This window comes from Microcebus murinus, chromosome 18 (genome assembly GCF_040939455.1).
Source record: "Microcebus murinus isolate Inina chromosome 18, M.murinus_Inina_mat1.0, whole genome shotgun sequence".
NCBI lineage: Eukaryota > Metazoa > Chordata > Mammalia > Primates > Cheirogaleidae > Microcebus > Microcebus murinus.
Window position 1 is genome coordinate 2,276,863 of NC_134121.1, and position 13,368 is coordinate 2,290,230.

Genomic DNA, 13,368 nt, shown 5'->3' on the forward strand with positions numbered 1-13,368 from the left:
CAAAAGACAGCCAGGCTACAGAATTCACTAAGGTGAAATGAGCTAACAAAAATCAAAACAGAGGAGGAGCAAGACCAGTGGAAATAACTGCAATATCCAGGGAGTGACAGGTCCTCAAAGAGCATCACCCTTTCTCTCCTCTCTCCACCCACAGGGCAGGCCACTGGGGCGTGCCCATGGCAGTCAGATGCCACCAAGAGCTGAAATGAAAAGAATTATCAGGATATATATCTTCCTTTTTGTGAGGAGAAGGGCCTGGCCTTTACCAAAGGACTGTTGGCCTATGTTATAGTCGACACACATAGCTCCCAAAACCCAAAGATCACCCAGAAGGTCCATGACCTATTTTCAACATTTCAGAAGGCCCAACAATGTTCAGATTTTTACTGGCAGTAAGGCCACAAGAACTAACTATAAAATCATGTCTCTCTTGGGCCAGAATTATATCATTGACAATGATGACTTTATCATTGAAGCTGGAAATGGCAGTTCTGTACAACCTTAATATTAATATAAAACAGGAAAATGAACTACTCCATGGAAACTGCAGTCTGGCTGGACCAGCCACTTCCAAGTCTCCCCTCCTGGGTGGCATGCACAAGGACTCCAGTGGCCTTGTAAAGAGGGCTGGACATGTTTCCCAGGAACATTTCCAAGGCTCCTATGTGCTCTGTGTTGTCTTTGAAATGAAAACCTATTCCAGAAGGAATCCCAAAGACCAGAGACACATTGCAAGGTCTAGGACCAGAATGTGCAGCCCTGAGGTGCCATCCAGAGTATAAAATTCAGGATGAGGAGGGGGTGAGCAGCAGGGACTCACACAAAGAGGATGGCTAGTGCCCAGGAGTGCAGGGAACAGAGGGGCAGAGCAGGAGCATCACAGGGTATAAACAGCAGCACCCACAAGAAGGCTCTCAAGGAAGCAAAGACAGTGTTTTAACTGGAGTCAAATCCAAAGGGGTTTCCTGGCAGAGGAACAAATTCCAGGTCAGGATGACCTGGATTGACCATGTCTAGCAGCCACCCCCCCACCCCCAGGCAATGCAAAATTGAGGGAAAGATGAGACAAGGCCTCCAGACCCGCAGTCCACCAGAGCTCAGGGGAGGAAGGCGTATGGCAGCGTTGGGAGGGGAGGAACCGTGGGGGCAGCATGCTCTTTTGCTGCTTCCACTTAACTGTTCCTACAAAACAGAGATACCCACGTGAGAGCATCTCGTTTCGAAAGAAGGAATACGTATAACTATGTATACTGAGACTTTTTCCATGGGACCTATGTGATTGTCACCTGGAGGGCCCCTCTAACCCTGCCATTCCAGGATCTACTATTCAACTCCCCACCTCCCAGCTCTGTTCCACCAACACACCCTCAGGTGGGCCTTCCCCTCCCCTTCCTCCCCAGAGAATTCACTGATGCCCTTACCCGAGACCGGTGCACCGGGTTGTCAAAGTCAGTCCCATCTGGAGCCAGGAGCAGCCAGCCACCATAAATGGGTTTTGCCTAGAGGAGAAAAAAAGGGGAGGTCATCAACAGCCTCGGACCACAGAGAAAAGCAGGTCAGGTTAATGGCAAGCACGCGCTGGGAACAGAGGTCACCTCTGCTCTACAGACACTGTGCACCCAACTCCCCTGCTTCCTGTGAGGCTGGTGGGCTCCTGGTGTGAAGAGGGGACAGCAGCTCCTGGCAGGAGTCTGAGAACTTACAGAATACAGGAATCCCTAAAACACATGCTGCCACCCTCAAGTTCTGATCAAGCCATCAAGATCAGGAAAAAATGGCATTGTATTCAACAAATATGTGAGCATCAACGAGTCCCAGGCACCAGGAATATAATGTGAACGACACAGCCAAAAGCTCTCATCCTGCAGATACAAAACAGGGCCTGGGAGAAGAGACTGCTTTAGTGATCAAAGACAGCTCTGGCCAAAGAATCATCAGCTGACCAGCTGTGCGGCCATGGGCAAGAAACTCTCTGAATAGTGGGGGTGATAACAATTCTATCTATACCTCATAAAATTTATGTACAGATTGATGAAATAATACAAGTAAAGCCCCATACAGGAATGCAAAACAGTGCTGCCACTTTGGAAAACAGTCTGGTAGTTCCTGAAATGGTTCAATGTAGAGTCACCATAAGGCCCAGCTATCCCACTCCTGGTAGATACACCCAAGAAAACTGAAAACAGGTGCCCCAATACAAGCTTGTACATGAGCATTCACAGCAGTATTGTTCATAATCAATGAGTTCATAATCGCCAAAAGGTGGTAACCACCTAAATATCCATCAACAGATGATTGGATGAACGATGTCTGATCTATCCACACAATGGAACATTATGCAGCCATAAAAAGGAATGAAGTCCTTGGCTACAATACGGATGGAACCTCAAAAACATTCTAACTGACAGAAGCCAGACACAAAAGCCCACATATTATAGAACTCCACTTATATAAAATATAACAGAAAGCATATGAGTGATTGCCAGGGACTATGGGGAGGAGGGATGGGAGTAACAGCTAATAGGTACAGGGTTTCTTTTGGGGGTAATGAAAATGTTCTGGAATTAAATGATGGAGAAGGTTGTACAACATTGTAAATATGCTAAATTCCACTGAAAGGCACACTTTAGGAGGGTGAATGTAATGGTATGTGAATTATATCTCAATTAAGAACACTGATCACAGCGTCTGGCCTCTAAGTTCTCAACAGATGCCAGGCATTGTTAGACTGACCATCCAGAGACCCCGCTCCCAAGACACTGCGTAGAAGCTGCGCGTGGCAGCAAGGCTGAGCCAGCCACTCTGGCTGCACCTCCCCTCTGGGGAAGAGAGGTCGGGAAAGGCACAACCAGGCTTGTCTACCCACTACCCTTCGGAGGACAGTCACACACATTAAAACCAAACCTCTGACTGCCGCTTACATATAGACTGATCTGGATAAGCCTCAGGGATTATAACATGCTTTTTATTGAACACTCTCCAAACTGGGAGGCCCTGCCACCTCATTTGGTAGCTGTGGACTCTGTGATTCAGAGAGGGCAGGTCACTTGCCAGAGGCCACACAGCCTCCAGGCTAAACCAAGAACCCTCTCTTTACTCAGCTTCTTTCTGCAGGGTCCTCAAGGCCCCTGGGAAGCAGTGGCTTTCCTCATGACCAGAGCAGGTAGGAGGTGCTATGTGCCCAGGGTAGGGGCCAGGCTGTGGGAAGGACAAGACAGACTCACTTAGATGAAATGGGAGTGGGCACTGGCCCCAAGGATATGGCTCAGGAGGGCCAAGGGGTGCATGGAATAAAGTCCCACCTGGGAAGGCAGAAGCAAGAGGAGCAGGGTCTGTTTCCTCTGGAGACACCAGCTGCATCTAGCTAGGCCTCGGGCAGGCGAGCTCAGACTCTCCACACACCACTCCAGGAGTACACTCTAAGTGGACTTCAACCAGGCACATGTATGGTACAGGAAAACATATCTGGCCCAGTGATTCCCACACAGCCTCTTGCCACCCTGCAGGCAGCCACCTGTGACGCCAGAGGCTAGTCCACAAGGCAGTCTCACCACCTCTAGCTTGACTGTGCACCGTCTTCCTAGCCTAGCTGCAGGGCTTTGGGTGAGGCCACATTACTGGCCACATTTTTCTGGCCTTTCCCAGAAGGGGCAGACTGGCATACAATCCCTCAGAACTCAGGCCACAGCCTCAACCCAGCATGTCAGCAAGCATCTGCTCAAGCCTGTGTGCACGGCCCTGTGTCTGTGCACCAGGTAGCCTTCAATAGCCACCTTGCTGGGCTGCGACTCCCTAGCACCCACTACCCCAGAAGGGACTGGTCCAGGTAGCCGGGCCAGGCAGACGGATGGCACGGGCAAGAAACAAAGGCTCTGGGAGGAGGAGCAGGCTGGGGGCAGGCAACAACGCCCCATCAAGCAGAGGACCCTCCAGGCAAGGGCACAGCTGAAGCATGGGCGCAAAGGCAGGACAGGCCACACCATGCCATTACCCAGACCTAATCCACGAGTCCAGAGAGCCAAGGAAGGACCAGGCCCCACCAGCCACATCACCGCCTCTCCAGCTCCCCCAACCTGACCCTCTCTCCCATCCCTCAGGTCTCCACTGAGAAGCTCAAGGCAGCTGTCCTAACCCAACTCGGTCAATCTCTAGTGACTCACCTCTGTCATTATGATAATGACACACTGCAGAACTAATTTATACCCATGATTTCATCATGTAATTACACTGCTTTGACACATCCCCCCAACTCCAAGAAGGCAGAGATGGAGTTGGCCCAGCTCCAGCTGCATCCTCCATCCTCATGTGAATGTGCAGAGGGTGGGGAGGAAAGCGCCCAGCAGGAAGCTCTGGGTGCGTGATGCCCTCTGAGCTTCCTTCTCCTTGGATAACCTAGGTCCTGTCTTTGTCCCCCAGGTGAGGGAAAGGCCTCCCAGGAAGACCTGCTGCTTCTCCCACTGTGTCTTGGACTATCTAAAAATGACGTTTCTGCTCCATCCTACCCCCATCCCCTACCACAGCAGACCACACATCTGTAAGCCCAAAAGCACCCAAAGATAAGAGACTCCCTAGCACACCTCCCCTGCTCCCTGGGGTGGTACCCCTACAGGCCCTAAGGCATTCTCTTCCCAAAAGCCTTACAATGACATAAAACTCAGATGATAAAACACAGAGCCCAGAGGAGGCTGGCAGGGGAGCGCTCTGGAAGCTCTGAGTGGTATGCCTCTGGGTGGATGGCTGCGAGTTCTGGAGGGAGGCGGGAGAAGGAAGTATCTGTTAACACTGACAACGGATCTGAGCTGGACTGCAAGGACCCAGAGAATGGGGCCTGAGTCCTGTTTCAAGCAGCCCTGTGCAAGAGGAACCCTTTCCTAGGCAGGCCATCCCAGAGGAAGCACACAGCTCCAGATCTCATATAAAAGTTACCACTGGAGAGCTATTTCCATTCCAATTACACTAGGCCTTCCTCTCGACCTACATAAGCCAGAGGCTGCACTTCTGGATGGTCTCTGGAGAGAGGCTGCTGGTGGTCTGGGTGTACTCTTCAACCCAAAGCTCTTTCAGAAACTGTGACCTGAAACTTCTGCTTTCTAGAAGATGGGACAGATGTGGTTTTCCCTACGTCTCCTGCTAAATAGAAGTTAAAACCCTGAATATCAACAGAAAAGACAAACATGAAAAGACTCTTAAAGATGGAAAGAAGAAGGCAGATGGGCCAGGTACCTCAGGATCTGAGCTTTCTTTTTGTCTCATTATCCCAGACCAGGTATTAGGAGAAGCTGGCAACTTGGAAACACAAATGGGCATGACGAAAAACTCCCAACAGCAGAAAATATGTTCTTTTTGAGTGCACACAGAACACATACCAAGATATATTATATACTGGACCATAAAACAAAACCTTAATACATTAAAACAACTGAAATCATACAGAATGTGTTCTCCAACCACAATGACACCAATCTTGACATTAATAAGAAAAAGAAAATAGGAAAATCTCCAAACACTTAGAAGCGTTATAACCAACATGCTTCTAAATAATCCACAGGTCGAAGAGGAAAACTCAGGAGAAATTTTTAAAATTTAAAAAAAAACTTGGCCGGTTCGTCGGCGCCGTCATGGCGGGTGTGCTGAAGAAGACTACTGGCCTTGTGGGATTAGCCGTATGTGACACTCCACACGAGAGGCTAAGAATATTGTATACAAAGATTCTTGATGTTCTTGAGCAAATCCCTAAAAATGCAGCATATGGAAAGTATACAGAACAGATTACAAATGAGAAGCTGGCTATGGTTAAAGCGGAACCGGATGTTAAAAAATTAGAAGATCAACTTCAGTGTGGCCAAATAGAAGAGGTGATTCTTCAGGCTGAAAGTGAACTAAGTCTGGCAAGAAAAATGATGCAGTGGAAACCATGGGAGCCGTTAGTGGAAGAGCCTCCTGCCAATCAGTGGAAATGGCCGTTATAATCATCATTAAATGACTTTAACGGGTTAATGGGAAATTGATACAATTAAATGTGTTATATGTGAAATGTGTCTAAATTATTGACATTATCAAGAAACTGATACAGAATATATTTAAGAGACTTGTTAAAAATAGTGATTATGGGCCGGGCGCTGTGGCTCACGCCTGTAATCCTAGCTCTTGGGAGGCCGAGGCGGGCGGATTGCTCAAGGTCAGGAGTTCAAAACCAGCCTGAGCAAGAGCGAGACCCCGTCTCTACTATAAATAGAAAGAAATTAATTGGCCAACTGATATATATATAAAAAAAAATTAGCCGGGCATGGTGGCGCATGCCTGTAGTCCCAGCTACTCGGGAGGCTGAGGCAGAAGGATCACTGGAGCCCAGGAGTTTGAGGTTGCTGTGAGCTAGGCTGACGCCACGGCACTCACTCTAGCCTGGACAACAAAGCGAGACTCTGTCTCAAAAAAAAAAAAAAAAAAAATAGTGATTATGGGTAATAAGGTCTCATGAATCAGTTTTTGAATTGTGAAGTAGTCACACAGGTTATTTCAAAGATGGTATTTCTTTGAACAGAGAAGTTGTGGGAAGACTTGAAAATGAATTAGAAAAATTCCTATAGATGTTCAGTACAAAGGACATAATGAAAAAGTGAAATAGCTCTATTACTATTTTCAATATGTCATTTAATTTTTTTATTATCCTGAAAAAGAGAAAAGGTACTTAATTATTATTGTCCAAACAAATTTATAGGTCACTGTTTGAAGTAAAATAGTAAAAGTAAATATTTTCAATTGTGATAAAATAGCAAAAGTAGCTGGTGCTAAAATTTGAAATTATGGCTAACATCTTTGGCTATGATCTTAAGTTTATAAAGTAAAATTTAAATATATAATTATATACTGATTACCAAATCCATAATAAATATCATTTTAATTTAAAAATAAAACTTAAAAAGGAAATACAATAGAATGTATCAAAATTTGTGGAACACAACTAAAACAGTATGGAGAAAGAACTGTATAGCACTAAAATGCTTATATTAGAAAAGAGGAAAGGTCTCAAATCAGTAATTTAAGCTCCCATAGCAAGAACCTAGAAAAAGAAGTTCAAAATATACCCCAAACAAGAAAAAAAGGAGTAAATAATAAATATAAAAGTAGAAATCAATGAAATCAAAACAGAAAAACAAATCAATATAACAAAGAGCTGAGTCTTTGAAAACATAATAAAATTGACAAATTTCTGGCAAAACTGACAAAAAAAGAAAGCACAAATTAACAGTATCAGAAATAAAACCTGGGCCATCACTAGAGATCCCACAGATCTCAGAAGGTTAACAAGGAATACTATGAACAATTTCCCAAACACTGATTTCACAACTTAGATGAAATGGACCCATTTCACTAAAAAAAACACAGATAATCTGAATGACCTTATAACTATTAAGGAAATTGAATAGGTGATTTTAAAACTCACGAAAAAGAAATCTCTAGGCCCAGTTTTACTGGAGAATTCTACCAAATGTTTAAATAATTAATACTGATTCTACATAATATTTTTGAGAAAATAAGAAGAAACACTTTCCAATTAGTTTTATGAAGCTAGTATTACCCTGATACCAAAAACAAGACAAAAATAAGACAAGGTGGGGACTATAGACTAACAGAGATAATATACAGTAATCCTCCCTTACCCACCATTTTGTTTTTCAGTTTCAATTACCTGCAATCAATCATGGCTTGAAAATACTAAATGGAAAATTCCAGAAATAAACAATTCGTAAGTTTTAAGTTGCATGCCACTCTCAGTAGTGTGATAAAATCTCACACTGTCCTGCTCTGTCCCACTCAAGATGTGAAATGGCCCTTTGTCCAGTATACAGTCTACCCAGCCCCCCACCAGGAACTTAGCAGCTGTCTGAGTTGTCAGACCCCCTGTTGCAGTGTGGGTGCTGGTGTTCATTCAAGTCACCCTTATTTCACTTAGTATTGGCCCCAAAGTGCTACAGTAGTAATGCTGGCAACTCAGACATGACAAAAAGAAGCCATAAAGTGCTTCCTTTAAGTGAAAAGGTGAAAGAAAGGTCTCAACTTAGTAAGGAAAGAAAAAAAATCATATGCTTAGGTTGCTAAGATCTACAATAAGAACAAATCTTCTATTCATGAAATTGTGAAGAAGGAAAAAGAAATGTTGTGCTAGTTTTGCTGTCACACCTCAAACTGCAAAAATTACAGCCACAGCGCATGGTAGGTACTTAGGCATTTAAATTTGTGGATGGAAGACATGAACAGAAACATGTCTTGATTAATAGCAATTGGTTTTGGTACCATCCATGGTTACAAGAATCCATTGGGGGCTGGGCGTGGTGGCTCACGCCTATAATCCTAGCACTCTGGGAGGCCAAGGCGGGCGGATTGCTCGAGGTCAGGAGTTTGAAACCAGCCTGAGCAAGAGCGAGACCCTGTCTCTACTATAAATAGAAAGAAATTAATTGGCCAACTAATATATATAGAAAAAAATTAGCCGGGCATGGTGGCGCATGACTGTAGTCCCAGCTACTTGGGAGGCTGAGGCAGGAGGATCACTTGAGCCCAGGAGTTTGAGGTTGCTGTGAGCTAGGCTGACGCCACGGCACTCACTCGAGCCTGTACAACAAAGCGAGACTCTGTCTCAAAAAAAAAAAAAAAAATCCATTGGGGATTTTGGAATGTATTCCTCATGAATGAGGGGGACTACTATAGATGCAAAAATCAATAAAATATTAGCAAACAGAATTCAGCAAAATATAGTTAATAGAATTACACACCATGACCAAGTGGGATTTATTCTAGGGATGCTGGTTTAACATTCAAAAATCAACAATATAACCCATAATATTAATAGGCTAAAGAAGTTAAAACCACATGACCATTTCAACTTACACAGAAAAAGCATTTGACAAAACCCAGCACCCATTCATTCTTTTTAAAAACCTATCAGAAAAGTAGGAACAGAGGAGAACTTCAGCTTGACAAAATTATACAAAAAACCTCCAGCTAACATTACAATGGTGAAAGTCTGAATGCTTTCCCCCTAAGATCAGGAACTAGGCAATGATGTCCAATCTTAGAACTCTTTAGTGCTAGAATTTCTAGCCAGTGCAACCAGGCAAGAAAAGGAAATAAAAGGAATACAGATCAAAAAGGTGGAAATAAAATGTTTACAGGTGATACAGCTATTTATATAGAAAATCTACAAAAAAAAAAAAACACAAACTAGATCTATTGAGTTCAACAAGGTTATAGTATATAAGATAAGCACACAAAAACCAATTATATCCCTATATACTAGCAATGAACATGTGGACACCAAAATTAAAAATACAATGCCATCTACAATTGCTCCCCCAAAATGAAACAGGTAGAAATTTAGCCAAACATGTACAGGACTTACATACTGAATGCTACACAATGCTGATTAAATAAATCAAAAAAGATCTACATAAATGGAGATACAAACTGTGTTCATGGACTAGAAGATTCTAAGATATCAATTCTCCCAAACCTGATATACACATATCAAAATCCCAACAAGATTTTTTGTAAATAGATGTAGACAAGATTATTCTAAAATTTATATGGAAAGGCTAATTAACTAGAATAGTTTTTTAATTAAAAAGGAATATGGGCCAGGTGTGGTGCCTCACGCCTATAATCCTAGCACTCTGGGAGGCCAAGGAGGGCACATAATTTAACCTGAGGAGTTCGAGACTAGCCCGAGCAAGAGTGAGACCCCAGTCTCTATTAAAAATAGGCATTGGCTGGTCGAGGTGGCTCACGCCTATAATCCTAGCACTCTGGGAAGCCAAGGCGGGAGGACTGCTCAAGGTCAGGAGTTCGAAACCAGCCTGAGCAAGAGCGAGACCCCGTCTCTACTATAAATAGAAATTAATTGGCCAACTAATATATAGAGAAAAAATAAACCAGGCATGGTGGCGCATGCCTGTAGTCCCAGCCACTCGGGAGGCTGAGGCAGAAGGATCGCTTTGAGCCCAGGAGTTTGAGGTTGCTGTGAGCTAGGCTGACGCCATGGCACTCACTCTAGCCTGGGCGACAAAGTGAGACTCTGTCTCAAAAAAAAAAAAAGAAATGAATTGGCCAACTAAAAATATATAGAAAAAATTAGCCAGGCATGGTGGCACACGTGCCTGTAATCCCAGCTACTAGGGAGGCTAAGGCAGCAGGATTGCTTGAGCCCAGGAGTTTGAGTTTGCTGTGAGCTAGGGTGACGCTACGGCACTCTAGCCTGGGCAACAGAATGAGACTCTGTCTCAAAAAAAATAAAAAATAAAAAGGAATAAAGAGAAAATAATCTACCTACCCAATTACAAGACTTATTAGATATCCACAGTAATCAAGACTGTGTAGTATTAGTGAGAGGTTAGACACATAAATCAATGGGACAGAATAAAGAACCTACCAATAAACCCACATAAATATGCTCGACTTAATTTTTGACAAAGGTGCAAAAGGAATTTAATGGAGGAAAGACGGCCTTTCAACAAATGGTGCTAGAGCAATTGTTCATTGTTCATACACAGGCAAAAAGGAAAAAAAACCCTTAAGCTAACACAAAATTTTTTTTTTTTTTTTGAGACAGAGTCTCGCTTTGTTGCCCAGGCTAGAGTGAGTGGCATCAGCCTAGCTCACAGCAACCTCAATCTCCTGGGCTCAGCAATCCTTCTGCCTCAGCCTCCCAAGTAGCTGGGACTACAGGCATGTGCCACCATGCCCGGCTAATTTTTTGTATATATATTTTTAGTTGGCCAATTAATTTCTTTCTATTTTTGAGACGGGGTCTTGCTCAGGCTGGTTTCGGACTCCTGACCTTGAGCAATCTGCCTGCCTCGGCCTCCCAAAGTGCTAGGATTACAGGCGTGAGCCACCACGCCCGGCCAACACAAAAATTTTTATACAAAAATCATTGCAAAATGGAACACCAATTTAAATTCATAAATTGTACTTCATTAAAATTAAAAACTTTTAAGCCAGGCATGGTGGTACATGCCCTGCAGACCCAGCTACTCAGGCATCTGAGGTGGAAGGATTGCTTGAGCCCAGGAATTCAAGTTCAGCTTGGGCAACACAGCAGGACCCCACCTCTTAAAAAAAGAAAAAAAAAAGAACTTTTGCTAAAAGGCCCTGTTAGGAGGATGACAAGACAAGCCACAGAGTAGAATAAAATATTTGCAAACTGCTTAATCTGAGAAAGGACTAGTATCTAGAATATATAAAGGCTTCTCACAACTCAGTACAAAACCAAATAATCCAATTAGAACATGAACTAAAGATAAAAGACATTTCATAAAAGATAACAGATGGGGCCAGGTGTGGTGGCTCATGCCTGTAATCCTAGCACTCTGGGAGGCCGAAACAGGCAGATCATTTGAGCTCAGGAGTTCGAGACCAGCCTAAACAACAGCAAGACCTCGTCTCTACTAAAAAAAAACAGAAAGAAATTAGCTGGCCAACTAAACATATATAGAAAAAATTAGCCAGGCGTGGTGGTGCATGCCTGTAGTCCCAGCTACTCAGGAGGCTGAGGCAGGAGGATCACTTGCACCCAGGAGTTTGAGATTGCTGTGAGCTAGGCTGACGCCACGGGCAGAGTGAGAGACTGTCTCAAAAAAAAAAAAAAAAGATAACAGATGGCAAATAAGCTCATGAAAAGGTGTTTAAACATCATTAGCCATTAGGGAAATACAAATTAAAATCACATGAGATATTATTCTACTATCAGAATGGCTAAAATAACTAAACATGCAACTACCATATGACCCAGGAACTGCACTCCTAAATATCTACTCCAGAGAAATGAAAACACAGATTCACACAAAAAACTATGTATGAATGATTATAGCAGCTTTATTAATAAAAACAGCCAAAGACCTGGAAACAACCCAGATGTCCTCCAGCAGTGAAGAGTTAAATTGTGGTGCAGCCACAAATACTGGTCAGCAACAAAAAGGCACAAACTAGTGACCTGCACAACAGCCTGGGTGAATCTCCAGAGAATATCATGAGTGAAAAAAGCTGACCACAAAAGGCTACACACTGTACAATGCCACGTACATAACCTTGAAAGGTCAGATTTGTAGAAATGGTGCAGGAGGGGATGGCGGGAGGGCAGGAGGCACAGCTGTGCGGGACGCTGTGGCGATGGAGAGGCCAGACACTTCCTGCACGGACATCAGCATCCTGGCTGTGGTGCCCACCAGTGCTGAGGGCTACCATCAGGGACACTGGGTAAAGGGTGCACAGGATCTCTCTGTGTGATTTCTTACAACTGCAGGGGAACTGCAATTATCCCAACATAAAAAGCTTAATAAAAAACATACACACAAAACCTGTGACTTCCCAAGAGCTCTCTTCCACCCACCCCCCACACAGGTGTATGACACTAGAAGGAGGACTTGCCACAGCCCCAGAGCCCAGAGGCTCTAGCCATGGTGGCTTCTGCAGCCAGTCCTCAGGGGTGTGTGGCTGATGGCCCCAGTGCCCTCCCCAGCAATGCCAGCCTGCCAAGGCTCTGAGCTCACTGCATGTGCTCCACTGGCCTCTCCAGAAGCTTCCCCTGGAGACAATATGCAGCACGCACACACACAGACGCACCCCTCTCTCAGGCCTGCCTACTTGACCACAGCGAGCTTCTTCCTCCCCCTTCCCCTTACCATGCTTGGGTAGATCTGCGTTATATCAGGAAGGGCCCAACTCTTGTCAGCTCAGGCAATGTGGGCAGGCCAGGGCCGGGAGCAAACATCCTGGGCTGCTTCACACAGCATTGTCAAGCTGCCACAATGACACTTCCCAGATACACACAGGCCTCTGGACACAGCCACCCCATCATAACCAGCCCACATTACACACTGGGCTCAGGACCATATGGCCCATCTTTGGCTGCAAGAACAGGAAGGAGCAGTTGGTGACAGGATTCCTGAGAGGTAGTTAACTCAGGTTTCCTGTTCCCTTGGACTCACCTGCCCTCAGAGGCTGTGGGCTGCAGAAAGGCTGTCAGACACATTGTGCAATACAGCACTGAAGAGGGCAGCACCCAAAACCATCGATGCAGACATGTAGGTCTCCCTCTCCCAGCCCAACACTGTCCCACCATCCTGATGGCCCTGACCTTCCAAACCTCACCTCCCACATACAAACATCTTCTACTCCCTAGAATATGGTGACTCACTATCCCACATGCAGCCCTCAAAGTCCCATACCCTTTCAAGTACAGTAAATGACTCAAAGCTGTTTCCTGAGTGTACACCGTGGCTGCTGTGCCATCAGACCAGCTCACTACTGCCTCCCCTTCTTGCAAAGCCTCTCCACATCACTGACACCCCCTGCAGTGAGAAAACTCCATCC

General features: G+C 44.7%; 1 protein-coding gene and 1 pseudogene across 8 annotated transcripts in view; one reads left to right on the top strand and one right to left on the bottom strand.

The window, feature by feature from the left end:
- MPRIP (myosin phosphatase Rho interacting protein) overlaps positions 1-13,368 on the bottom strand; it is a 137,299-nt gene that overhangs the window by 104,790 nt on the left and 19,141 nt on the right. For all 8 annotated transcript variants that reach the window (XM_012737937.3, XM_075993993.1, XM_012737945.3 and 5 more), the window contains exon 2: positions 1,422-1,499. In XM_012737937.3, coding sequence (XP_012593391.1) covers positions 1,422-1,499 — 78 coding nt within the window. The remainder of the gene's footprint in view (positions 1-1,421; positions 1,500-13,368) is intronic.
- On the top strand, positions 5,607-6,034 carry LOC105856329 (NADH dehydrogenase [ubiquinone] 1 alpha subcomplex subunit 5 pseudogene; annotated as a pseudogene).